At 44.9% G+C, this 26,532-nt stretch overlaps 1 protein-coding gene across 1 annotated transcript in view; it reads left to right on the top strand.

Moving 5' to 3' along the window:
• The window catches only part of RNFT2 (ring finger protein, transmembrane 2), a 43,130-nt gene that overhangs the window by 7,442 nt on the left and 9,156 nt on the right, over window positions 1–26,532 (top strand). Inside the window, exons 4-6 of the mRNA XM_017887890.1 lie at window positions 5,000–5,466; window positions 8,945–9,021; window positions 22,385–22,485. Coding sequence (XP_017743379.1) covers window positions 5,000–5,466; window positions 8,945–9,021; window positions 22,385–22,485 — 645 coding nt within the window. The remainder of the gene's footprint in view (window positions 1–4,999; window positions 5,467–8,944; window positions 9,022–22,384; window positions 22,486–26,532) is intronic.

Raw genomic sequence — 26,532 nt, 5'->3', positions numbered from 1 at the left:
GTCTCGGCCTCCCAAAGTGCTGGGATTACAGGCTTGAGCCACCGCGCCCGGCCTTTTTTCTTTTTTTTAGCTAGAGTCTCACTGTGTTGCCCAGGCTGGAGTGCAGTGGCACAATCTCAGCTCACTGCAACCTCTGCCTCCCAGGTTCAAGCGATTCTCCTGCCATAGCCTCCTGAGTAACTGGGATTATAGGTGCACACCCCATGCCCAGCTAATTTTTGTATTTTTAGTAGAGAGGGGTTTTTGCCATATTGGCCGGGCTGGTCTCAAACTCCTGGCCTCAAGTGATTCACCCACCTCAGCCTCCCGAAGTGCTGGGATTACAGGTGTGAGCCACCACACCCAGCCTGCTTCAAACTCCTGACCTCAAGTGATCTGCCCACTTTGGCCTCCCAAAGTGCTGGGTTTATAGGCACGAGCCACCGCACCTGTCCTCACCAGGTTTTTAGTAACATACCTGTAGGCCCAGATTGTGCAACCAGGGAAACCACCGTGTCCCCCTGCTGTGTGTCACAGGTGTTCTACAAGATGTTAAATGGCTTTTCATGGGTAAAAAGAATTCAAATAAGTTTGGGGAACACTGGGCTTAAGCAAAGTCCATTTTTTCACTTGCAGGCCGTCTCAGAGCCTTTAGTATGCCTGTTCATGCATTCCTTCAAACGCTTTTTATTGAGCATGTTCCAAGTGCCAGGTGCATTGTGCAGGCTGGTAAAGATGCAGTGGGGAGCAAGATTATGGTCTTTGACCCTGTGCAGTGGAGCTCTGTCCAAAGCTATGGTTCACAGCACTGATCTCACATTAGAATCACTGTAACGGGAGGCGGTGGAGAATGGTGGCTCATGCTTGTAATCCCAGCACTTTGGGAGGCCAAGGCAGGTGGATCACTTGAGCACAGGAGTTTGAGACCAGCCTGGCCAAAATGGTGAAAACTCGTCTCTACAAAAAAATACAAAAATTAGTCGAGCGTGGTGGCACACACCTGTGGTCCCAGCTACTCGGGAGGCTGAGACATGAGAATCACTTGAGCCCAGGAGGCAGAGGTTGCAGTGAGCAGAGATCGCGCCACTGCACTCCAGCCTGGGTGACAGAGGGAGACCCTGCTCAAAAAAAAAAACAAGAATCCCTGAGGGGACTCTGAGTAACTTCAGATGCTGGGAGCCACCCACAAAGATTTTGATTCAGTTGGTCTCCAGTGGGGTTGGGGCACCTGTCTTTTTCAAAAGTTCCCTCAAGTGATTATAATACATGGCCAGGGTTGAGAGCCACAAGTCTCGAGGGAAAGATGAGGGATAAAATGACAGCTGTGATCAATCCTGTGCAGGGGACGTGAGGGTGCAGTGAGGACAAGGAGCAGGGGACTGTCACTGTCTTGGGGGGGAGGGAAGCCTCAATCCAGGAAGGGAGATTTTAGCTGAAATCTGACAGATGAGCATGCGTTACCTAGTTGGGATGGGGTGTGGGTCGGGGAGACGTCCCGGTGAAGGTGACAGCCTGTATTAGAAAGCCTTTGAACGGCGAGAAAGGGGCACATGACAAGATTGGAGTTTGGGGCCAAATAATCCAGGGTGCCTGGCGACTTCATCTCTCTGAGCCTCAGTTTCTTTGTCAGTAAAGAACATGATATTTGGGAATGATATTTATACATCTAGAGGGTTCCTCTGAGACCATGGGAAGGAACACAGAATGGGAAGCCCTGGGAGGGTTTTTAGTGGGATTGTGAAATAATCAAATACAGTCAGCCCTCCATATTCATGGGGGGGTTGGTTCCAAGACCCCATGGATACGAGAATATGCAGCTGCTCAAGTGCCTTGTATAAAATGGCTAGGACAGTCAGCCCTTTGTATCTGTGGGTTTTGGTCCATGACCCAAGGTTGGTTGAATCCTTAAATATGGATGCTGGACTGTACGTGTTCTATTATTATTTATTTATTTACTTATTTATTGAGAAAGCATCTCGCTCTGTCACCCAGGCTGGAGTGCAGTGGTGTGATCTTAACTCACTGCAACCTCTACCTCCTGGGCTCAAGCCGTCCTCCCACCTCAGCCTCCCCACTAGCTGGGACTACTGGTGCGTGCCACCATGCCTGGCTAATTTTTTAATTTTTTGTAGGGACAGGTTCTTCCTACGTTGCCCAGGCTGGTCTTGAACTCCTGGGCTCAAGGGATCTGCCCACCTTGGCCTCTCAAAGTGCTGGGATTATAGGCGTGAGCCACCATGGCTGGTCTTTTATATATTTTAAAACATATTTCCTGGAGCCAATTGCAATGGCACACGCCTATAATCCCAGCTACTCAGGAGGCTGAGGTGGGAGGATCACTTGAGCCCAGCAGTTTGAGGCTGTAGTGAACTATGATCGCACTACTCCAGCCTGGGCAACAGAGTGAGACTCCTGTCTCTGTCTGTGTATAATGGTCTTGTATAATAGATGATATGAGATCAAGTGTGAAAACAGTGGAAACTTCCACCAGAGCCTCCCTCCTGCTGCCATTTTGGACTAAGTGACATCTGACATATGTTTATTAAGCACCTACTGTGTGCCCTGGGTTGTGGGGTCCAGAGAATGAATGAAGTCTAGCCCATTTTCAGTAAGCTCATGGTATATCTGGAGTCTCTTAGTGGTCTGTGGAGGTGCCTGCAGGCTGACAGAAGGAGGGAGTGGCTCTTTGTCCTCCCCACTCCCCAACATATGCACATCGAGCACATCAGCTCTGCTTGCATCTATGGTGTGGACTGAGTTTGCAACGCAGTGATTCCACTTAAAAAGAGGATGAACCTTGGGAGGCCGAGACGGGCGGATCACGAGGTCAGGAGATCGAGACCATCCTGGCTAACACGGTGAAACCCCGTCTCTACTAAAAAAAAAATACAAAAAAATTAGCCGGGCGAGATGGCGGGCGCCTGTAGTCCCAGCTACTTGGGAGGCTGAGGCGAGAGAATGGCGTAAACCCGGGAGGCGGAGCTTGCAGTGAGCTGAGATCCGGCCACTGCACTCCAGCCTGGGCGACAGAGCGAGACTCCGTCTCAAAAAAAAAAAAAAAAAAAGAGGATAAACCCTCGACTGGGCACGGTGGCTCCTGCCTGCAATCCCAGCACTTTGGGAGACCAAGGCGGGCAGATCACCTGAGGTCAGGAGTTCAATACCAGACTGGCAAACGTGGTAAAACCCTATCTCTACTAAAAATACAAAAATTACCCAGGCATGATGGTGGGTGCCTGTAGTCCTAGCTACTTGGGCGGCTAAGGCAGGAGAATCGCTTGAACCTGGGAGGCAGAGGTTGCAGTGAGCCAAGATCGCACCACTGCACTCCAGCCTGGGTGGCAGAGCAAGACTCTGTCTCAAAAGGAAAAAAGAAAGAAAAGAGGATGAACCTAAGAATAGAAAGATGGTATCCAGAACTTGATGTTCATGGGAAACAGCATCCAATTCTGGGCTCTCCATTCCTGCAGGCCTAACTCCGGGCTCTCTGCTCCGCCAGCAGTGGCTCTCCAGGAGCCACAGAATCCTTTGCCTGATTCCAACCCAAGAGGCCCTTGCTTGGAACTAGAGAAAGCAATTTGGCCTTGCAGGTCTTCCATAGGAACTAGAGATAACAGTTGCCATGTATTGAGAACCTATTATTGCAAAACGCATTTTAAATTTAACACCCCCACCCCCAGGAATTCTATTCAGGAATAAAGGCCCATTGTTCAGGTAAGAAAGTTGAGTGCAGAGGTGTAAGGCCCCTAGAACAGTTGGAGCTGGCGTCTGAATGTGGATCTCCCAGCTAAGTCTTCTTCGCATTACTCTCTGCTGCCCACCCAATGTCAGCTGTGACCAAGGCTGGCCCCTCTGGGGAACTGGGGGACATTGAACTTGAAGACTGCAGAGCCAGGGGTCCTTGGGATCCCGAGGTAATTCTAGAATCATAGAATTCTGTGCTCCCTTTTCAACAAAATGTGCTGGTTACTAAAATGGGCTCTAGAGAGAGTCGGCCTGGGTTCGAATCTCCCCTACTCCATCCCTTACCAGCTCTGTGACTCTGGACAAGTTACTTTCTCTCCCTGAGCCTCCATTTCTTTATCTGTAAAGCGGGAATATCAGTAGGACCTAATTCCAGGGTTGATGGGAGGATTTAGTAAGTTAATCAGTGCAAAACACTCAGAAGACTATCTGACACATAGTAGGTTTCAATAAAGGTTATGACCTATTGTTATTAATATTATTTGTATTAGTTCCTAGGACTGCCATAACAAAGTACCGTACCCCGGGGGGAGAGGCTTAAACAACAGAAATTTCTTTTAACAAATTCTGGAGGCTAGAAGGCTGAGATCAGGGTATCAGCAGGGTTGGTTCCTTCTGAGGCCTCTCTCCTTGGCTTGTGTACAGCCGTCTTCTCCCTGGGTCTTTACATGGTCTACTGTCTGTACCTGTCTGTGTCCTAATCTCTTCCTCTTTTTTTTTTTTTTTTTCCTTTTGAGACAGTCTCTCTGTCACCCAGGCTGGAGTGCAGTGGTGAGATCTTGACTCACTGCAGCCTCAACCTCCTGAGCTCAAGTGATCCTCCCACCTCAGCCTCCTGAGTAGCTGGGACTACAGGTGTGCACCATCATGCCTGGCTAATTTATCTCTATTTCTTGTAAAGATGGGGTCTCCCTATGTTGCCCAGGCTGGTTTTGAACAACTGGGCTCAAGTGATCTTCCCACCTCTGACTCCCAAAGTGCAGGGATTACAGGCATGAGCCACTGCATCAGCCCTAACCTCTTCTTATAGGGACAGCAGTCACACTGGATTGGGACCCACTCCAATGACTTTGTTTTAACTTCATTGCCTCGTATAGACCCTATCTTTAAACAGGGTCACATTCTGAGGTCCTGGGAGGAAGGACTTTATGTGAATTTGAGGAGGGACACAGCTCAACCCATAACATAATTGATATTATTGGTTCCCATCCTTCTCTGGAGTAAGGTCTTTTCCATCTGCCTGACTTCCTGGGGTTTTTCTCCCCTTGTCACCCAGAAACCGCAGCCAGGCGCTCAGCTCTGAGGCGAGTGTGGATGAAGGCGGCGTCTTTGAGAGTCTGAAGGCAGAGGCGGCCTCCCCACCAGCACTCTTCTCAGGCTTATCAGGAAGCCTCCCCACCAGCTCATTCCCCTCCAGCCTGGTGCTGGGCTCTTCCGCTGGCGGTGGGGACGTGTTCATCCAGATGCCCGCGTCCAGGGAGGAAGGAGGGGGCCGGGGCGAGGGGGGTGCCTACCACCACCGCCAGCCCCACCACCACTTCCACCACGGCGGCCACCGCGGGGGCTCCCTGCTGCAGCACGTGGGTGGGGAGCACCGGGGGCACTCGGAGGAGGGAGGTGACGAGCAGCCTGGGACGCCCGCCCCTGCCCTGTCCGAGCTGAAGGCTGTGATCTGCTGGCTCCAGAAAGGACTCCCCTTCATCCTGATCCTCCTGGCCAAACTGTGCTTCCAGCATAAGCTCGGTGAGTTCTGGGGGCATGGGTGTCCTAGCCGTGGGCTTCAACAGGCAGGCTGCCTGCAGCCTGTGGGCTGGGGGCTCCTCCTCTGAAGCCCAGGGAGAGACAGTAGAGACCAACATGGGCTTCAGAGTGTGGGATTCTGAGTCAGACCTGGGTTCAAATCCTGGCTGACTAGCTGTGTGACTTTGGGCAAGTCACTTGGCTTCTCTGAGCCTCAGTTTCCTCATCTGTCTAGTGCGAGTTATGATAGAAACTTCCTCGCTGGTTGGCTGGTGTGAAGGAGTCCTGTGTAATAACTCAAACTGCTGGAGTCTGCACCCTAGCTCTGTCCTCTCCTAGCTGTGTGATGCTAGGTACATTATTTAACCTCTCTGTGCCTCAGTTTCATCATCTGTAAAGTGGGGGTATGATTTTATATTCTTCATGGGATCGCAGTGATGTTAAATTTGAGTTAATGTGTATAAAACACATTATTATATATATAGACTAGAGTGCAGTGGTGCAGGTCTCATCTCACTGCAGCCTTCGCTCACTGCAACTTTTGCCTCCCAAGTTCAAGCGATCCTCCCACCTCAGCCTCCTGAGTAGCTGGGACTACAGGCATGTGCTACCATGCCTGGCTAAATGTAAAATTTTTTGTAGAGTCAAAGTCTCACTATATCAGCCTCCCAAAGTGCTGGGATTACAGGTACGAGCCACTGCCCCAGCTTACTATATTTATTATTCACACACTTTGAAATATTTAACATAGAGGCTGGCACACAGCAAATGATGAATAAATACTACCTACTGTTATTATTAGGAAATAATATAATGATTCATAAAGTGCTCAGCCTCCTATCTAACACATAGTCAACAGTCAGTAATTGGCCTCTAGTATACTGTTTTTTGTTTGTTTGTTTTGACATGGAATTTTGCTCTTGTTGCCTAGGCAGGAGTGCAATGGTACAACCTCTACTCACTGCAACCTCTGCCTCCCAGGTTCAAGCAATTCTCCTGTCTCAGCCTCCCAAGTGGCTGGGATTACAGGCAACAACCACCACGCCCAGCTAATTTTTGTATTTTTTAGTAGAGACAGGGTTTCACCATGTTGGCCAAGTCTCGAACTCCTGACCTCAGGTGTTCTGTCCGCTTCAGCCTCCCAAAGTGCTGGGATTATAGGCGTGAGCCGCTGTGCCCGGCCTAGTATACCATTATTGTTATTATTAATGTTACTTACTGTTTTTTTGTTTGTTTATTTTTGTTTTTGAGATGGAATCTCACTCTGTCACCAGGCTGGAGTACAGTGGTGTGATCTCGGCTCACTGCAAACCTCCGCCCTCTGAGTTCAAGCGATTCTCAGCCCTAACCTCAAGCGATCCACCTGCCTTGGCCTCCCAAAGTGCTGGGATTACGGGCGTGAACCACCACACACGGCTTACTTATTAGATCATGGTGTTGCTGTGCCCTGGCAGGCTGTTGTTTTAGTACTGCAGTAGGAGTGATGGTAAGAATTATCTTGTGGCCTACTGTTTTCCATGAGAAAATATCAGTCAGGTGTGGTGGCTCATACCTATAATCCCAACATTTTGTGAGGCCAAGGCGGGAGGATTGCTTGAGGCCAGGAGTTCAAGACCAGCCTGAGAAACATAGTAAGACCCTATCTCTACTAAAAAAAAAAGAAAAAGAAAAAGAGAGAGAGAAAGCCTTGAGAGGAGATGAGACCATTCTTTATTTCTTGTTTTCTTCTCTCTGGGATTCCTCCACCTTCCTTGCTGGGGTGCTGTCCTATCAGCCCCACCCTTTCTATTCCTAGAAGTGAAAGCTGGCATGTTCCCCATTACCCTGAATTCGGGCATCACAGCTAAGTTTTGTTTTGTGAGTATGGTCATTTTTTTTTTCACTTGGCAGGTTTTTTTTTTTTTTGGTTGTTGTTTTTTAATCACAGAGAAGAGCACCAAAAAGGATTATGGGGCTACTCATTCTTGTTTTATGTGCTTATAGTGAAGAAATACAGCTTCTACAAAGTAGATCTGGAAAAATAGCTGGAGTGCACATACCTATTAAAAGAGTAAGTGAGGCCGGGCACAGTGGCTCACACCTGTAATCCCAGCACATTGGGAGGCTGAAGTGGGCAGATCGCTTGAGGTCAGGAGTTTGAGCCCAGCCTGACCAACATGGTGAAACCCCATCTCTACTAAAAATACAAAAATTAGCTGGGCGTGGTGGCAGGCACCTGTAATCCCAGCTACTCAGGAGGCTGAGGCACAAGAATCACTTGAAACCGGGAGGTGGAGGCTGCAGTGAGCTGCGATCACACCACTGCACTCCAGCCTGGACAACAGAGTGTGACAGTGCCAGATAGATAGATAGATAGATAGATAGATAGATAGATAGATAGATAGATAGATAGAGCGAGCATCAGGTGAAAGAGGAATCCTGTCTGCAAATAACAAAAAGCAGGACTCAAAAATCATTATTCCAAGAGAATTCCAAGATTGTAGCTTGGCAAACAGTGGCAATTACATGACTGGTGGAAGAAAATTCAATTCCGTTATGCCATCTGCCTGGGTCATGTTTGTCTGTTAGCTGGGATTTTTTTTTTTTTCTCATTGAACATTAAACTTGAATTCCTTATGGTGCTGTGAGTTCTTTCTTTCTTTCATTTTTTTTTTTTTTTTTTTTAAGACAGAGTCTTGCTCTGTTGCCCAGGCTGGAGTACAGTGGTGTGATCTCGACTCACTGCAGCCTCCTCACCCTGGGTTCAAGCAATTCTTGTGCCTCAGCCTCCTGAGTAGCTGTGACTACAGGCGTGCCCACCAAGTCCAGCTAATTTTTGTATTTTTAGTAGAGATGTGATTTCACCATGTTGGCCAGGCTGATCTCAAACTCCTGGCCTCAAGTGATCTGCCTACCTCGGCCTCCCAAAGTGCTGGGATTATAGGCGTAAGCCACTGCGTCCAGCTGTGAGTTTTTTCAATGTATGCTTTTATCACAAATTCTATCTGATTCTATCAGATTCTTTTTGAAAGTAGAAATAATAAGAGGCATCATTTACTAACTGCTAGGGATTATGATCTAGAAGCTTTATCCCTCCATGAAGTGTAAGTAATGTTATTGCTGTGTCTATTTTACAGATGAGGAAACTGGGGCTCAGAGAGGTGCAGTGACTTGCCCAAGCTCACACAGAGAGGAAGTGGCAGAGCTGGGAATTGAACCTGGCCCTTACCAGACTGCACAGCCCATCCCCTTAGCCAGTGCTATAAAGTATCCCCACAGGGACCTAAATCCTGTCCCTAAGTCAGAATGACTCAGAATTCCCAGAGATTTAGATGGCAGCCCAAATCTCCCAGAAGTGGGATTTTTTTTTTTTTTAATTTTTCTCTCTCTTCTGTCAACTCCAAGGGGCCCAGGGATGTGTCTTTTCCCTCATGTTGCTCAGCACCCGGGCTAGGCCTGATGAGTCTAAGTGGGTGACGTCAGGACCTTCTCTGTCCCACAGGCATCGCTGTGTGCATTGGGATGGCTAGCACCTTCGCCTATGCCAACTCCACGCTCCGAGAACAGGTCTCTCTGAAGGTGAGTCACTTGCCAACCTAGTCTCCCGTGGCTGCTGCAACAAATAGCCACAAGCCAGGCGCAATCTTCCCGCTAAGTCTCCAAAGTCCATTTTGTCATTCTTATGCCTTTGTGTCCTCATAGCTTAGCTCCCACATATCAGTGAGAACATATGATGTTTGATTTTCCATTACTGAGTTACTTCACTTGGAATAATAGTTTCCAGTCTCATCCAGGTCACTGCAAATGCTGTTCATTCCTTTTTATGGCTGTGTAGTATTCCATCACATATGTGTATATATGTGTGTGTGTGTGTATATACGTATATATGTGTGTGTATATATACATACACACACACATATGATGGTATACACACACACACACACCACAATTTATGTACTTGTTGATTGATGGGCATTTGGGTTGGTTCCAAGATTTTGCTATTGTGAATTGTGCTGCTATAAACATGCGTGTGCAAGTATCTTTTTTGAATAATGATTTCTTTTCCTCTGGGTAGATGCCTAACAGCAGGATTGCTGGATCAAATGGTAGCTCTACTTTTAGTTCTTTAAAGAATCTCCACACTGTTTTCCATAGTGGTTGTACTAGTTTACATTCCCACCAGCAGTGTACAAGTGTTCCCTGTCCACTGCATTTACACTAGCATTTATTGTTTTTTGATTTCTTGATTACGGCCATTCTTGCAGGAGTGAGGTGGTATCACATTGTGGTTTTGATTTGCATTTCCCTGATCATGAGTGATGTTGAGCATTTTTTCACATTTTTGTTGGCCATTTGTGTATCTTCTTTTGAGAATTGTCTGTTCATGTCCTTAGCCCACTTTTTGATGGGATTGTCTGTTTTTTCTTACTGATTTGTTTGAGTTCATTGTAGATTCTGGATAATAGTCCCTTGTCAGATGTACAGATTGTGAAGATTTTTCTCCCACTCTGTGGGTCATCTGTTTACTCTGCTGACTGTTCCTTTTGCCGTGCAAAAGCTCTTTAGTTTAATTAGGTCCCATCTATTTATCTTTGTCTTTATTGCATTTCCTTTTGGGTTCTTGGTCATGAAATCCTTGCCTAAGCCAATGTCTAGAAAGGGTTTTCCAGTGTTATCTTCTAGAATTTTTATAGTTTCAGGTCCTAGGTTTAAATCCTTAATCCATCTTGAGTTGATTTTTGTATAAGGTGAGAGATGAGGATCCAGTTTCATTCTCCTCATGTGGCTAGCCAATGATCCCAGCACCATTTGTCGAAAAGGGTGTCCTTTCCCCACTTTATGTTTCTGTTATGTTCAGTTAGCTGTATTTGGGTTTATTTCCGGATTCTCTATTCTGTTCCATTTATCTATGTGCCTATTTTTGTACCAGTACCACGCTGTTTTGGTGACTACGGCCTTATAGTATAGTTTGAAATTAGGGAATGTGATGCCTCCAGATTTGTTCTTTTTGCTTAGTCTTGCTTCAGTTATGTGGGCTCTTTTTTGGTTCCACATGAATTTTAGAATTGTTTTTTTCTAATTCGGTGAAGCATGATGGTGGTATTTTGATGAGGAGTGCATTGAATTTGTAGATTGCTTTTGGCAGTATGGTCATTTTCACAATATTGATTCTACCAATTCATGAGCATGGGATGTGTTTCCATTTGTTCGTGTCATCTATGATTTCTTTCAGCAATGTTTTGTAGTTGTCCTTGTAGATGTTTTTTGACTCCTTGGTTAGGAATATTCCTAAGTTTTGTTTTGTTTTTTGCAGCTATTGTNTATGTGTGTGTGTGTGTATATACGTATATATGTGTGTGTATATATACATACACACACACATATGATGGTATACACACACACACACACCACAATTTATGTACTTGTTGATTGATGGGCATTTGGGTTGGTTCCAAGATTTTGCTCTTGTGAATTGTGCTGCTATAAACATGCGTGTGCAAGTATCTTTTTTGAATAATGATTTCTTTTCCTCTGGGTAGATGCCTAACAGCAGGATTGCTGGATCAAATGGTAGCTCTACTTTTAGTTCTTTAAAGAATCTCCACACTGTTTTCCATAGTGGTTGTACTAGTTTACATTCCCACCAGCAGTGTACAAGTGTTCCCTGTCCACTGCATTTACACTAGCATTTATTGTTTTTTGATTTCTTGATTACGGCCATTCTTGCAGGAGTGAGGTGGTATCACATTGTGGTTTTGATTTGCATTTCCCTGATCATGAGTGATGTTGAGCATTTTTTCACATTTTGTTGGCCATTTGTGTATCTTCTTTTGAGAATTGTCTGTTCATGTCCTTAGCCCACTTTTGATGGGATTGTCTGTTTTTTCTTACTGATTTGTTTGAGTTCATTGTAGATTCTGGATAATAGTCCCTTGTCAGATGTACAGATTGTGAAGATTTTCTCCCACTCTGTGGGTCATCTGTTTACTCTGCTGACTGTTCCTTTTGCCGTGCAAAAGCTCTTTAGTTTAATTAGGTCCCATCTATTTATCTTTGTCTTTATTGCATTTCCTTTTGGGTTCTTGGTCATGAAATCCTTGCCTAAGCCAATGTCTAGAAAGGGTTTTCCAGTGTTATCTTCTAGAATTTTATAGTTTCAGGTCCTAGGTTTAAATCCTTAATCCATCTTGAGTTGATTTTGTATAAGGTGAGAGATGAGGATCCAGTTTCATTCTCCTCATGTGGCTAGCCAATGATCCCAGCACCATTTGTCGAAAAGGGTGTCCTTTCCCCACTTTATGTTTCTGTTATGTTCAGTTAGCTGTATTTGGGTTTATTTCCGGATTCTCTATTCTGTTCCATTTATCTATGTGCCTATTTTGTACCAGTACCACGCTGTTTTGGTGACTACGGCCTTATAGTATAGTTTGAAATTAGGGAATGTGATGCCTCCAGATTTGTTCTTTTGCTTAGTCTTGCTTCAGTTATGTGGGCTCTTTTTTGGTTCCACATGAATTTTAGAATTGTTTTTTTCTAATTCGGTGAAGCATGATGGTGGTATTTTGATGAGGAGTGCATTGAATTTGTAGATTGCTTTTGGCAGTATGGTCATTTTCACAATATTGATTCTACCAATTCATGAGCATGGGATGTGTTTCCATTTGTTCGTGTCATCTATGATTTCTTTCAGCAATGTTTTGTAGTTGTCCTTGTAGATGTTTTTTGACTCCTTGGTTAGGAATATTCCTAAGTTTTGTTTTGTTTTTTGCAGCTATTGTATAAGGGGTTGAGTTCTTGATTTGATTCTCCACTTGGTTGCTGTTGGTGTATGTAAAAGAGCTACTGATTTGTGTACATTAATCTCGTACCTGGAAATTTTGTTTTATATTGGCTGATTCATCACAGATGGCTTTTATTACACTAAGGTATGTCCGTTGTATGCCAATTTTGCTGCGAGTTTTAATCGTAAAGCAATGCTAGATTTTGTCGAATGCTTTTTCTGCATCTATTGAAATGATCAGGTGATTTTTGTTTTAAATTCTGTTTATGTGGTGTATCACATTTATTGACTTGCGCATGTTAAACCATCCCTGCATCCCTGGTATGAAACCCATTTGATCATGGTGGATTATCTTTTTGGTAATTTGTTGGATTCAGTTAGGAAGTATTTTGTTAAGGATTTGAGCATCTATGTTCATCAAGGATATCCATCTGTAGTTTTCTTTTTTGGTTATGTCCTTTCCTGGTTTTGGTATTAGGGTGATGCTGGCCTCATAGAATGAGTTAGGGAGGGTTCCTTCTTTCTCTATCTTGTGGAATAATGTTAAAAAGATTGGTACTAATTCTTCTTTGAATGTCTAGTAGAATTCTGCTGTGAATCTGTCTGGTCCTGGACATTTTTGTGTTGGTAATTTTTTAAATACCATTTCAATCTCACTGTTTGTTATTGGTCTGTTTAGGGTATCTAATTCTTCCTGATTTAAGCTAGAAGGGTTGTATTTTTCCAGGAATTTATCCGTCTCTTCTAGGTTTTCTAGTTTATGTGCATAAAGGTGTTCATAGTAGCCTTGATTGACCTTTTATATTTCAGTGGTGTCAGTTGAAATATCTTCTGTTTCTTTCCTTAGTGAGGTTATTGGATTTTCTCTCTTCTTTTCTTGGTTAATCTTGTCAATGGTCTATCAGTTTGATTTATCTTTTCAAAGAACCAGCTTTTTGTTTCATTTATCTTTTGAATTTTTTGTTTGTTTGTTTCAATTTCATTTAGTTCTGCTCTGATCTTGGTTATTTCCTTTATTCTGCTGGGTTTGGGTCTGGTTTCTTCTTGTTTCTCTAGTTCCTTGAGGTGTGACCTTAGAGTGTCAGTTTGTGCTCTTTCAGTCTTTTCGGTGTAGGCATTTAGGGCTATGAACTTTCCTCTTAGCACCGCCTTTGCTGTATCCCAGAGGTTTTGATAGGTTGTGTCATTATTGTCATTCAGTTTGAAGAATTTTTAAATCTCCATCTTGATTTCGTTTTTGACCCAATTATCATTCAGGAGCAGGTTATTTAATTTCCGTGTATTTGCATGGTTTTGAAGGTTCCTTTTGGAGTTGATTTCCAGTTTTATTCCGCTGTGGTCTGAGAGAGTACTTGATATAATTTCAATTTTCTTAAATTTATTGAGGCTCATTTTGTGACCTATCATGTAGTCTATCTTGGAGAAAGTTTCATGCGCTGTTGAATAGAATGTGTGTTCTGCAGTTGTCAGATGAAATATTCTGTATATATCTTAAATCCATTTGTTCCAAGGTATAGTTTAAATCCATTGTTTCTTTGTTGACTTTCTGTCTTGATGATCTGTCTAGTGCTGCCAGTAGAGTACTGAAGTCCTCCACTATTATTGTGTTGCTGTCTATCTCATTTCTTAGGTCTATTAGCAATTGTTTTCTAAATTTGGGAGCTCCAGTGTTAGGTGCATATATATTTAGAAATATGATATTTTCCTGTTGGACAAGGTCTTTTACCATTATATAATGTCCCTCTTTGTCTCTTTTAACCATTGTTGCTTTAAAGTTTGTTTTGTCTGATATAAGAATAGCTACCCCTGCTTGCTTTTGGTGTCCATTTGCATGAAATGTCTCTTTCCACCCCTTTAAGTTTATGTGAGTCCTTATGTGTTAGATGAGTCTCCTGAAGGCAGCAGATGATTGTTTGGTGAGTTCGTATCTATTCTGTGGTTCTGTGTCTTTTAAGTGGAGCATTTAGGCCACTTACATTCAATGTTAGTATTGAAATGTGAGGTACCATTGCATTCATCATGCTCTTTTTTGCCTGTGTACTTTGGTTTTTTTCACTTTTTGTTTTCGCTTTTTAACTTGTATTTTTGTTTTATGGTCCTATGTGATGTATGCTTTAAGGAGGTTCTGTTTTGATGCGTTTCCAGGATTTGTTTCAAGATTTAGAGCTCCTTTTAGCAGTTCTTATAGTGGTGACTTGGTAATGGCGAATTCTTGGTAATGGCGAATTCTCTCAGCATTTGTTTGTCTGAAAAATACTGTATCTTTCCTTCATATATGATTGTTAGTTTCACTGGATACAAAATTCTTGGCTAATCATTGTTTTGTTTGAGGAGGCTGAAGATAGGGCCCCAATCCCTTCTGGCTTGTAGGGTTTCTGCTGAGAAATCTGCTGTTAATCTGATAGGTTTTCCTTTATAGGTCAGCTGGTGCTTCTGTCTCACAGCTGTTAAGACTCTTTCCTTCGTTTTAACTTTGAATAACCTGATGACAGTGTGCCTAGGCAAAGACCTTTTTGCGATGAATTTCCGAGGTGTTCTTTGTGCTTCTTGTATTTGGACGTCTAGGTCTCTAGCAAGGCCTGGGAAGTTTTCCTTGATTATTCCCCCAAATATGTTTTCCAAGTTTTCAGAATTCTTTTCTTCTTCAGGAACACTGATTATTCTTAAGTTTGGTCATTTAACATAATCCCAGACTTCTTGGAGGCTTTGTTCATATTTTCTTATTCTTTTTTCTTTGTCTTTGTTAGATTGGGTTAATTCAAAGACTTTGTCTTCGAATTCTACTTGTTCAAGTCTATTGCTAAGAGTTTCCAGAGCATTTCACATTTCTAAAAGTGTATCCAAAGTTTCCTGAATTTTTTATTGTTTTTTCTTTAAGCTATCTATTTCCTTGAGTATTTCTCCCTTTACTTCTTATATCATATTTTGGATTTCATTGCATTGGGCTTTGCCTTTCTCTGGTCCCTCCCTGATTAGCTTAATAACTAACCTCCTGAATTCTTTTTCAGGTAAATCAGGGATTTCTTCTTGGTTTAGATCCATTGCTGGTGAACTAGCATGATTTTTGGGGGGTGTGAAGAGCCTTGTTTTGTCATATTACCAGGGTTGGTTTTCTGGTTCCTTCTCATTTGGGTAAGCTCTGTCAGACGGAAGGTCTAGGGCTGAAGGCTGTTGTTCAGATTCTTTTGTCCCACGCGGTGTTCCCTTGTTGTATTCTCCCCCTTCTCCTATGGATGTGGCTTCCTGTGAGCCAAACTGCAGTGATTGTTGTCTGTCTTCTGGGTCTAGCCACCCAGTGAGTCTACCTGGCTCCAGGCTGGTACCGGGGGTTATCTGCACAGAGTCCTGTGATGTGAACTGTCTATGGGCCTCTCACCCATGGATACCAGTGCCTGTTCCTGTGGAGGTGGTGGAGGGTACAATGGACTCCATGAGGGTTCTTAGCTTTGGTGGTTTAATGTGCTATTTTTGTGCTGGTTGGCCTCCTGCCAGGAGGTGGCGCTTTCCAGAGGTCATCAGCTGCGGTAATGTAGAGAGGAACCAGCAGGGCCCTAGAACTCCCAAGTTTATTTGCCCATTGTCTTCCGCTACCAGGGAAAACCTACATAGGAAAGGACCTGGTGGGGGTGAGGCTAGACGTGTCTGACCTCAGACTCTTCCTTGGGCGGGTCTTGCTATGGGGGTAAGTAGGTGACATACCCAGCTCACTGGAGTTGTGCACCAAGGAGGATTATGGCTGCTTCTGCTGAGTCATGCAGGTTGTCAGGGAAGTGGGGGAAAGCTGGCAGTCACAGGCCTCACCCAGCTCCCATGCAAAATGAAGGGCCCGTCTCACTCCCACCGTGCTCACCGCAACAGCCCCCAGACCGTTTCCAGGTGGAGAGCGAGAGGGGCTTGAAAACCCGCCCCAGGCTCTCCACTTCCCGGCTGCCAAGGAAGAGGCTTTCGTTCTTCCCCCTGCCGTGGAGTCTGCACTCTGGATTTGCACCCTCCCCTGAGTTCTGGCCAGGAGGCTTCTTACCCTGTTCAAATTATTACAGAGTTCAGCTAGAGATTTGCTTCTCCCTGTGGAGTTTTAGCCCCTGCTCCTACCCATTGGATCTCCGTGGTGCCAGGCAGGAAAGGACTGCTCAGGGACCCAGCGAGCGCCCAGGGTCTTGCTGTTGCTTCCTTTACCCCTGTATTTTGCTCAGCTCTCCAAATTGACTCAGCGCCAGATAAAGTCAGAGACTTCTGCAAACAGACCTTCAGCTTCCCTGGTGAGGGTGAGTGTTTGGGAGAGGAGGGTCTCCCTTTCCCATTTCCGCAGTTGGGGCACTCACAGTTTTGCCGGGCTCTCCTGGGTCCTGCAGGAGTGGTCCGCTTCCTTCAGAGAGTCTGTGGGTCCCCTCAGGATTGCTGGTTTGTCCTTGCAGTCAATCTGGTGCTAAAATTCACAATGCGAGCTGCCACCGCTGCTGCGTCTGGAGCTGCAATCTAGTCCTGCCTCCCATCCGCCATGATCTCACCAAAACCTCTTCTTTTATTTTATAATTTTTAGAGACAGAGTCTTGCCCTGTCAACCCAGGCTGGAGTGCAGTGGCATGACCATAGCTTATTGCAGCTTCCAACTCCCAGGCTCAAGTGATCCTCCGACCTCAGCCTCCTAGGGAGACCATGCTTCTGCCTGTCACCCCTGGGTAGATCCCTGAGTGTTCCTTCCTTCTCCCCTCCAGCAGCAGCATCTCCTTCACATACCCCTGGCCCAGTCCCTTTATGTCACAGACATTCAGCTCATTAGCTCACTTTCATTTTTTGTTTGTTTCTTTTTGAGACGGAGTCTTGCTCTGTTGCCCAGGCTGGAGTGCAGTGGCATGATCTCCGCGCACTGCAACCTCTGCCTCCCAGGTTCAAGCAATTCCCCTGCCTCAGTCTTCCCAGTAGCTGGGACTACAGACACACACCACCATGCCCAGCTAATTTTGTATTTTTAGTAGAGATGGGGTTTCGCCATGTTGGCCCGGCTGGTCTCAAACTCCTGACCTCAGGTAATCTGCACGCCTCGGTCTCCAAAAGTGCTGGGATTACAGGCGTGAGCCACCACACCTGGCCCCATTAGGTTACTTTCATTCCACCTTCATACTTATGGCCATACCTCTTACGCTGCTGGGTGGACACAGAGCTTCACCGCCATCCTCCTGCATGTCCTCTGTGTCTGCTGAGCACCGTGTGCCTGGCACAGCGCTGAGCCCATTGCTCATCTCAGCAGGTTCATCCCAGCAACCAGCGAGGGAAGCAAAATCATTCTGTCATTTTCCCACCGAGGAAAGAGTGGCTCAGAGACACTAAGTTCCTTACCTGAGGTCACACAGCCAGTGCAAGTGGTGGCATCATGATTTGCACCCGGATAGTTGAGCCCATGCTCATTCCAGGTTCAAATCCCGTCTTCTCCACCCACCTGCAGACCCTCAATTAGGTTACTTTGGTGATCTCAGCCTCAGGTGCCGCCTCTGGAAAAGAGCCTGTTGGCACCAGTTCACAAACCCATTGAAAGGATTAAATAGTGCATCTAGGCAGGTTGTGGTGGCTCATGCCTGTAATCCCAACTACTCACCTGTAATCCCAACTACTCAGGAGGCTGAGGCATGAGAATCATTTGAATCTGGGAGGTAGAGGTTGCAGTGAGCCAAGATCACACCACCACACTCCAACCTGGGTGACAGAGTGAGACTCTGTCTCAAAAAAGAAGAAAAAAAGAAAAGAGCCAGGCGCGGTGGCTCATGCCTGTAATCCCAGCACTTTGGGAGGCCAAGGTGGGTGGGTCACTTGAGGTCAGGAGTTCAAGACCAGCCTGAACAATGTGGTGAAATCCCATCTCTACTAAAAAAAAATACAAAATTAGCCAGGTGTGGTGGCTCACACCTGTAATCCCAGGTACTTGGGAAGCTGAGGCAGGAGAATTGCTTGAACCCAGGAGGTGGAGGTTGAAGTGAGCCAAGATCACATCATTGCACACCAGCCTGGGCAATAAGAGTGAAACTCCATCAGAAAAGAACAAAAAGAAAGAAAAGAGAGAAAAGAAAGGAAGGAAAGAAGGAGGGAGGGAAGGAGGGAGGGAGGAAGGGAGGGAGGGAGGGAAAGAAGGAAGGAAAAGAAGGAGTACATACAAGGTGTTAAGCACAAGTACTGGGCATGGTGGCCTATGCCTCTAATCCCAGCAACTCAGGAGGCTGAGGCAGGAGGATCCCTTGAACCCAGGAGTTTGAGACCAGCCTGGGCAACATAGCAAGACCCCCCTCTTCTCTACAATTTTTTTTTTTTTTTTTTTTTGAGATGAAGTCTCAGTGTGTCACCCAGGCTGGAGTGCAGTGGTGCGATCTCCACTCGCTGCAACCTCCGCCTCCCAAGTAGTGAGATTACAGGTGTGTACCACCAAGATTACCAAGCGATTCTCCTGCCTCAGCTTCCTGAGTAGGTGATATTACAGGTGCATGCCACCACACCCGGCTCATTTTTGTATTTTTAGTAGAGATGGGGTTTTGCCACGTTGGCCAGGCTGGTCTTGAACACCTGACCTCAGGTGATCCACCCACCTCAGCCTCCCAAAGTGCTGGGATTACAGGCATGAGCCATTGCACCCGGCTTGCAAAATTTTTTTTAAAAGTTAGCCAGGTGTGGTGGCATGTGCCTCTCCTCCTAGCTACTCAGGAGGCTGAAGCAGGAGGATTGCTTGATCCCAGGAGTTTGAGGCTGCAGTGAGCTATGATTGCACTACTGCACTCCAGCCTGGGCAACAGAGCAAGACCTTCTCTGTTTAAAAAAAAAAAAGAAGGTGCTGTTTAGCATGGTGCCTGGCATATAGGAAACATTTAATTGAGCTAGTTTTCAAAAGTCTGTGCTTTCAGAAAAAAAAAAAAAATCTCATCAAAAAGGGGCCTAAGGATGTGAATAGGCAATTCTCAAAAGAAGATATACAAATGGCCAACAAACTTATGAAAAAATACTCAACATCACTAATGATCAGGGAAATGCAAATCAAAACACAATGCGATACCACCTCACTCCTGCAAGAATGACCATCATCAAAAAAATCAAAAAATAATAGATGTCGGTATGGATGCAGGAACACTTTTACAGTGCTGGTGGGGACATAAACTAATACAACCACTATGGAAAACAGTGTGGAGATTCCTTAAAGAACTGAAAGTAGAAGTACCATTTGATCCAGCAATCCTACTACTGGACATCTACCCAGAGGAAAAGAAGTCATTATACGAAAAAAATACTTGCTCACGCATGTTTATAGCAGCACAGTTCACAATTTCAAAAATGTAGAACCAGCCCAAATGCCCATCAATCAATGTGTAAGTAAAGAAACTGTGGTATATGTATATGAAGGAATACTACTCAGCCATAAAAAGGAATGAATTAATGGAATTCGCAGCAACCTGGATGAGATTGGAGATTATTATTCTAAGTAAAGTAACTCAGGAATGAAAAAAATAAACCTTGTATGTTCTCACTGATAAGTGGTAGCTAAGCTGTGAGGATGCAAAGGCATAAGAATGATACAGTGGACTTTGGGGACTCTGGGGGAAAGGATGGGAAGGGGGTGAGGGATAAAAGACTGCAAATTGGGTTCAGCATATACTGCCCAGGTGATGGGTGTGTGAAAATCTCGCAGATCACCACTGAAGAACTTATTCATGTAATACCACCTGTTCACCAAAAACCTATGGAACTAATTTTTTTTTTTTTTTTTAAGTCTGTGCTTTCTCCTGCACAGGTGATCCCATAATAATCACCAGTTTCACTGACCCTTCTATAACATCATCTGCTTTCTCAAAAACACTTGGGCCTCCATGCAGGATGGAGGACAACCCGGTCTCCATTTGCACGTGAGCACATTGAGGTTCAGAGTTGGGGACAGAGTCAGAGGTCCTTCCTGACCCTTAGTCTCATCTTCTTTATGCAAACTCCTTTCTGCTGCTGTTAAAACAGTAGGAGGGGCCAGGGACAGTGGCTTACGCCTATAATCCCAGCACTTTGGGAGGCTGAGGCAGGTAGATCACCTGAGTTCAGGAGTTCGAGACCAACCTGGCCAACATGGTGAAACCCCATCTCTACTAAAAATACAAAAATTAGCTGGGCATGGTGGCGGGCGCCTGTAATCTCAGCCACTTGGGAGGCTGAGGCAGGAGAACCACTTGAACCCAGGAGGCAGAGATTGCAATGAGCTGAGATTGCGCCATTGCACTCCAGCCTGGGCAACAAGAGTGAAACTCCGTCTCAAAAACAAACAAGCAAAAATAGCTTTGGGGGCTAGGTTTCTCTCAAATGCAGTAACATCCAAATGGCACCTTTACTTAAATTTTAGGAGCTAAGAGGATCTCTGTATCCATGGACGGGCCTCCAGGGGTCCTTGATCCTCATGAAGACACAGGTGACACTTTGCCTGTGTGTGCATATCTTCCATAAGAGCAGGTCTACATGGCCCTTAGTAAGCGTAGGCATCTCAGCTTATTAGGAGAAAACTACCTCCTTTGTCCTTCAGATTCTGTCTTCCCAGAACATTGCTAATTCCCTCTTCCTATTCCACCTTTGGTTTGGATTCATAGAGAATTAAACTGGAATCTATTTATTGGAGTAAAAAGAGCTACCGGGTGGATTAATCACATTGATAAGAGCAGTTGGTTGGTTGGAGGTGGTTTCTAGCGTCATTAACCTTGACCGCTCCTGGAATAATGGGTGGATGGAGATGCATTTGTTTCGTCCACTCTCTGGAAATGTGCATCGTAACAGTGCGTGGGGCACTGAGCTGTGTCTGGAGACAGTGTGTATGAGCATTTACCGAAACCACAGGGAAGGTTGCACTGGGAAAGTTATGACCTCATCTTATTCCAGCAATGTAGCCACTCCAGTCCAAGAAAAGACATGAGCTGTTGAGAATCAACAGCAGAGGGGTCTGCCTGTGTGTCCCAGGGTACATAGGCAGGAACATGCCCCTCTTTGCATCTCCTTCAGATATTTCCTAGGATTGCTCTAAGGCTGTGAAACTGCTGGGAAACAGCAAACTGAGGATTTCCAATTTGTCTTCCTGGGGACTAGACAGGAACGAGGCTGAAGAAGGAGAAATGGGGCTGGATTGTGAAGGGCTTTGAGAATTAGGTGTATAAGTTTGAATTTAATTCTACGCTGTGGTGCTCCATGGAACGGTCAGTCCAAGGCAGTGGGCTAGAGGTCTGTCCTAGAAAAAGTGAAAGCAGAAATTTTCAACTTCTAGATCCGAATCTTCTGCTGGGTTATAAACTCTTAATAATCAGTCCTATTGCTTAGCAAGCTTCAAATATGAATCTGTACCAGACTGAATGTTTGCATTTAAAAATGTGACTTTTGCCTGTAATTCCAGTGTTTTGGGAGCCCAAGGCAGGAGGATCACTTGAGGCGAGGAGTTCAGGACTAGCCTGAGCCAAATAGCAAGATTCTGTCTCTACAAAAAAAAATTTTTTTTTCAATTAGCCAGGTATAGTGACACCTGCCTGTGGTGCTAGCTACTCAGGAGGCTGAGGCAGGAGGATCACTTGAGCCCAGGAGTTCAAGGTTACAGTGAGCTATGATCACCCTACTGTACTCCAGCCTAGGCAACAGAAAAAATAAATAAAAATAAAAATTTGATTTAATCTTTAACAACAACTCCATTTTCAAATGAAGACACATACCCTTGAGGTTTCTTAACCTCTCTGTGCTTTAGTTCTTAACGGCATTTTATGTACTTTGATTCTTACAACTCTATAAGGTAGATACTAAGATACACCCATTTTACAGATGAGGAAAGGGAAACTGAAAGAGTTTAAATAACTTGCCTGGAGTTGGACAGCTCCCACACAGGATTTGACCAGAGATTTGAATGTGTGCCATCCAGCTCGAGTCTGCTGTGAACCACGTTGCTCTCTTGCCTTTCTAGATAGTTTTTCAAGCAGATGTCCACCATTCTGCCACCTTCTCCGTGACCACCACTTGGGTCTCAGTGGAATGGAAAGGTTCCAATGCCCTTCCCTTCACCTTCAGCACCACTTCCTTCAAAGCATTGACAAAGTGAAAAGCTGCCAGTCATCAGGGTACATTCTGGAAGGTTCTGCCACGTCCACCTTTGATATCACAGATCTCTTGCTTTGTCTTCAGGAGAAGAGGTCGGTACTGGTCATCTTGTGGATCTTGGCCTTTCTGGCGGGGAACACCCTCTATGTGCTTTATACATTCAGCTCCCAGCAGCTGTACAACAGGTGAGCATGGGAATCCAACCCCCACGGTGGGAGAGTGGGGCACTTGGCTGGGCTATTACTCCTCATGTATATCTAAACCAGCACTCAATAGTAGAAATTCAAGAGAAGCCATATAGGTAAATTAACATCTTCTAGTTACTGAAAACTAAACAGAAACAGGTGGATTCAATTATAATAATTTATTTTATTTAACCCAGTATATCAAAAATATTTGGGTTTTGTTTGTTTGTTTGTTCATTTTGAGACAGGATCTCACTGCATCACCCAGACTGGCAGTAGTGTGATCACAGCTCACTGGAGCCTCGACCTCCCTGGGCTCAGGTGATCCTCCCACCTCAGCCTCCCAAATAACTGGTACTACAGGTGCATGCCACCACACCTGGCTAATTTTTATAGTTTTTGTAGAGACAGAATTTCGCTTTGTTGCCCAGGCTGGTCTCGGACCTCTGAGCTCAGGCAATCCACCTGCCTCGGCCTCCCAAAGTGCTGGGATCATTACAGGCATGGGCCACCGCACCTGGCCCCAAAATATTGTCATTTCAGCATGCAATCGATATAAAAATTATAAATGAGATATTTTACGTTTTTTTTTTTTTTTTTTTTGAGACGGAGTCTCACTCTGTTGCCTAGGCTGGAGTGCAGTGGCAGGATCTTAGCTCACTGCAATCTCGGGTTCAAGCAGTTCTCCTGCCTCAGCCTCCTGAGTAGCTGGGATCACAGGCACGTGCCACCACGCCCAGTGAATTGTTGTATTTTTAGTAGAGACAGGGTTTCACCATATTGGTCAAGCTGGTCCCAAACTCCTGACCTCGTGATCCGCCCGCCTCGGCCTCCCAAAGTGCTGGGATTACAGGCATGAGCCACTGCGCCTGGTTTTACATTCTTTTTTCACATTAAGTCTTTGTAATCTGGTATCTTACACATACAGCTTATGTCAGTTCCAATCAACCAGATTTCAAGTATTCAAAATGGTTAGTGAACACTGTATGAATAGTGCAGGTCTGGAATATTTCTGGAAGGACAACCAAGAAACTGGAAATAATAATTGCCTCTTGGTGGGCACTGGAGGTCAGAAACCTACTTTGCACAGTTTGGCCTTTTTTTTTTTTTTTTGAGATGGAGTTTCACTCTTTGTTGCCCAGGCTGGGGTGCAGTGGCGCAATCCTGGCTCACTGCAACCTCTGCCTCCCAGCTTCAAGTGATTCTCCTGTCTCAGCCTCTTGAGTAGCCAGGATTACAGGTGCCCGCCACCACACCCAGCTAATTTTTGTATTTTTCTTAGAGATGGGGTTTCACCATGTTGGCCAGGCTGGTCTCGAACTCCTGACCTGAGGTGATCTGTCGACCTTGGCTTCCCAAAGTGCTGGGATTACAGGCGTGAGCCACCATGCCTGGCCCAGTTTGGCCTTTTATATTACAGTCATGTGTCACGTAATGATGTTTCCATCAACGATGGACCATATAGACAGCAGTGGTCCCATAAGGTTATAATGGAGCTGGAAAATTCTATTGCCTAGTGATACTGCAGCCATCATAATGCTGTAGCACAGTGCCTTACGTATTTGTGTTGATGCTGGGGTAAACCTATTGTCCTGCCAGTCATATAAAAGAGGAGTGCATACAATTTATGTACAGTACTTAATGCTTGATAATGATAATAAAAGACTATATTACTGGTTTATATGTTTACTATACTTTTCATTGTCATTTTCTTTTCTTTTTCTCTTTTTTTTTTTTTTTTGAAACCGAGTTTTGCTCTTGTCGCCCAGACTGGAGTGCAGTGGCACGATCTCGGCTCATTGCAACCTCCGTCTCCCAGGTTCAAGTGATTCTCCTGCCTCAGCCTCCCAAATAGCTGGGATTACAGGCACTCACCACCATGCCTGGTTAATTTTTGTATTTTTAGTAGAGACAGGGTTTCGCCATGTTGGCCAGGCTGGTCTCAAGCTCCTGATCTCAGGTGATCTACCTGCCTCAACTTCCCAAAGTGCTGAGATTGCAGGCGTGAGCCACAGTGCCCAGCCCATTGTCATTTCAGAGTGTACTTTTTCTACTTATAAAAAATAAAAGTTGGCTGGGCATGGTGGCTCACGCCTGCAATCTCAGCACTTTGAGAGGCCAAGGTGGGCAGATCATGAGGTCAGGAGTTCAAGACCAGCCTGGCCAAGATGGTGAAACCCCCGTCTGTACTAAATATACAAAACTTAGCCGGGCGTGGCGGCGGGCGCCTGTAATCCCAGCTACTCAGGAAGCTGAGCCAGAGAATTGCTTGGACCCGGGAGGCAGAGGTTGCAGTGAGCCGTGATTGCGCCACTGCACTCCAGACAGAGCGAGATTGTGTCTCAGAGTTAACTGTAAGGCAGCCTTAGGCAGTGCCTTTCAGAAGAAGACATTGCCGTCATAGGAAATGACAGTGCCATGGGTGTTACTGCCCCTGAAGATCTTCCAGTGGGATAAGATGTGGAGGTGGAAGACAGTGATATTGATGATTCTGACCCCATTTAGGGTGAGGCTAAGGTGTATGTTTGTGTCTTAAGTTTTAACAAAAGTTTTAAAATTGGAAAACCTTATAGAATAAGGATATAAAGAAAGAAAATATTTCTGTACAGCTGTACAATCTGTTTTAAGCTAAATGTTATTATAAAATAGTCAAAAAATAAAAACAGTGTACAAAGTAAATGTTACAGTAAGCTAAGGTCAATTTATGATTGAAGAAATAAGCATTTTAAAATAAATGTAACGGCCGGGCATGGTGGCTCACGCCTGTAATCCCAGCACTTCGGGAGGCCAAGGTGGGTAGATCACTTGAGGTCAGGAGTTTGAGACCAGCCTGGCCAACATGGTGAAACCCCGTCTCTACTTAAAAAAATACCAAAATTAGCCAGGTGTGGTGGCAGGAACCTGTAATCCCAGCTACTTGGGAGGCTGAGGCAGGAGAATCATTTGAACCCAGAAGGCGGAGGCTACAGTAAGCCAAGATCACGCCACTGCATCCAGTCTGGGTGATAGAATGAGACTCTATCTCAAAATAAAATAAAATAAAATAAAATGAATGTAGTGTAGCCTACATGTACAGTGTCTGTAAATTCTACAGCAGTGTATAGTCATGTCTTTAGGCCTTCACATTCATTCACTACTCTCTCATTGACTCACCCAGAGCAACTCCCAGTCCCGCAAGCTCCAGTGATAATAAGTGTCCTATATGGGTGTACCTTTTTTCATCCTTTATATGGTATTTTTACTGTGCCCTTTCTGTTTAGATATACAAATACCATTGTGTTATAATTCCCTATAGTATTCAGTACAGTAACATGTTAGGTTACATAGGTTTGTAACCTAAGAGTAATAGGCTGTAAGTAGGCTATGCTATCTAGTTTTGTGTAAGTCAACTCTATGGTGTTCACACAAGGACCAAATCACCTAAGGATGTGTTTCTCAGAAAAATGTCCCAGCCACTCAGCGATGTATGACTGTATTTTATTTTTTCCCCCATCTGATGAATGTAAGAGCTTTTAAAGGTGATTTTAATGTATGTATGTCCTTTTTCTTTGTTTTTTCCTTTTTTTTTTGAGACAAGGTCTTGCTCTGTCACCCAGGCTGGAGTGCAGTGGGTGGATCACACTTACTGAAACCTCGACCTCCCAGCCTCAAGCAATCTTCCCACCTCAGACTCCCAAGTAGCTGGGACTTAAGGCGCATGATACCATGCTCAGCTAATTTTTTTTACTTTTAGTAGAGATGGGGGTTTCTCCATGTTGCCCAGGCTGGTCTTGAACTCCTTACCTCAAGTGATCCACCCATCTCAGCCTTCCAAATGGTTCACAGGTGTGAGCCTTTGTGACCAGCTTTTTCTTTTTTCATTCATTCGTTAATTGATTCATTTATGCCTGTACTTTTTTTAAGTCCTTAAAGATACTCACTAAAACAGAGGTTGGCAGACTACAGCCATTCACCCATTTTGATTAGTAACATTTTGCTGAAACACAGCTACACCCATCCATTTACGTATCGTTTGAGTTCATCTGTGTTCCGACAGAGTTGAACAGT

This window comes from Rhinopithecus bieti, unplaced genomic scaffold (assembly GCF_001698545.2).
Source record: "Rhinopithecus bieti isolate Rb0 unplaced genomic scaffold, ASM169854v2 scaffold_17010, whole genome shotgun sequence".
NCBI classification, from domain to species: domain Eukaryota; kingdom Metazoa; phylum Chordata; class Mammalia; order Primates; family Cercopithecidae; genus Rhinopithecus; species Rhinopithecus bieti.
The sequence above is the reverse complement of the archived record's forward strand: the minus strand, read 5'-3'. Positions and strand labels throughout refer to the sequence as shown.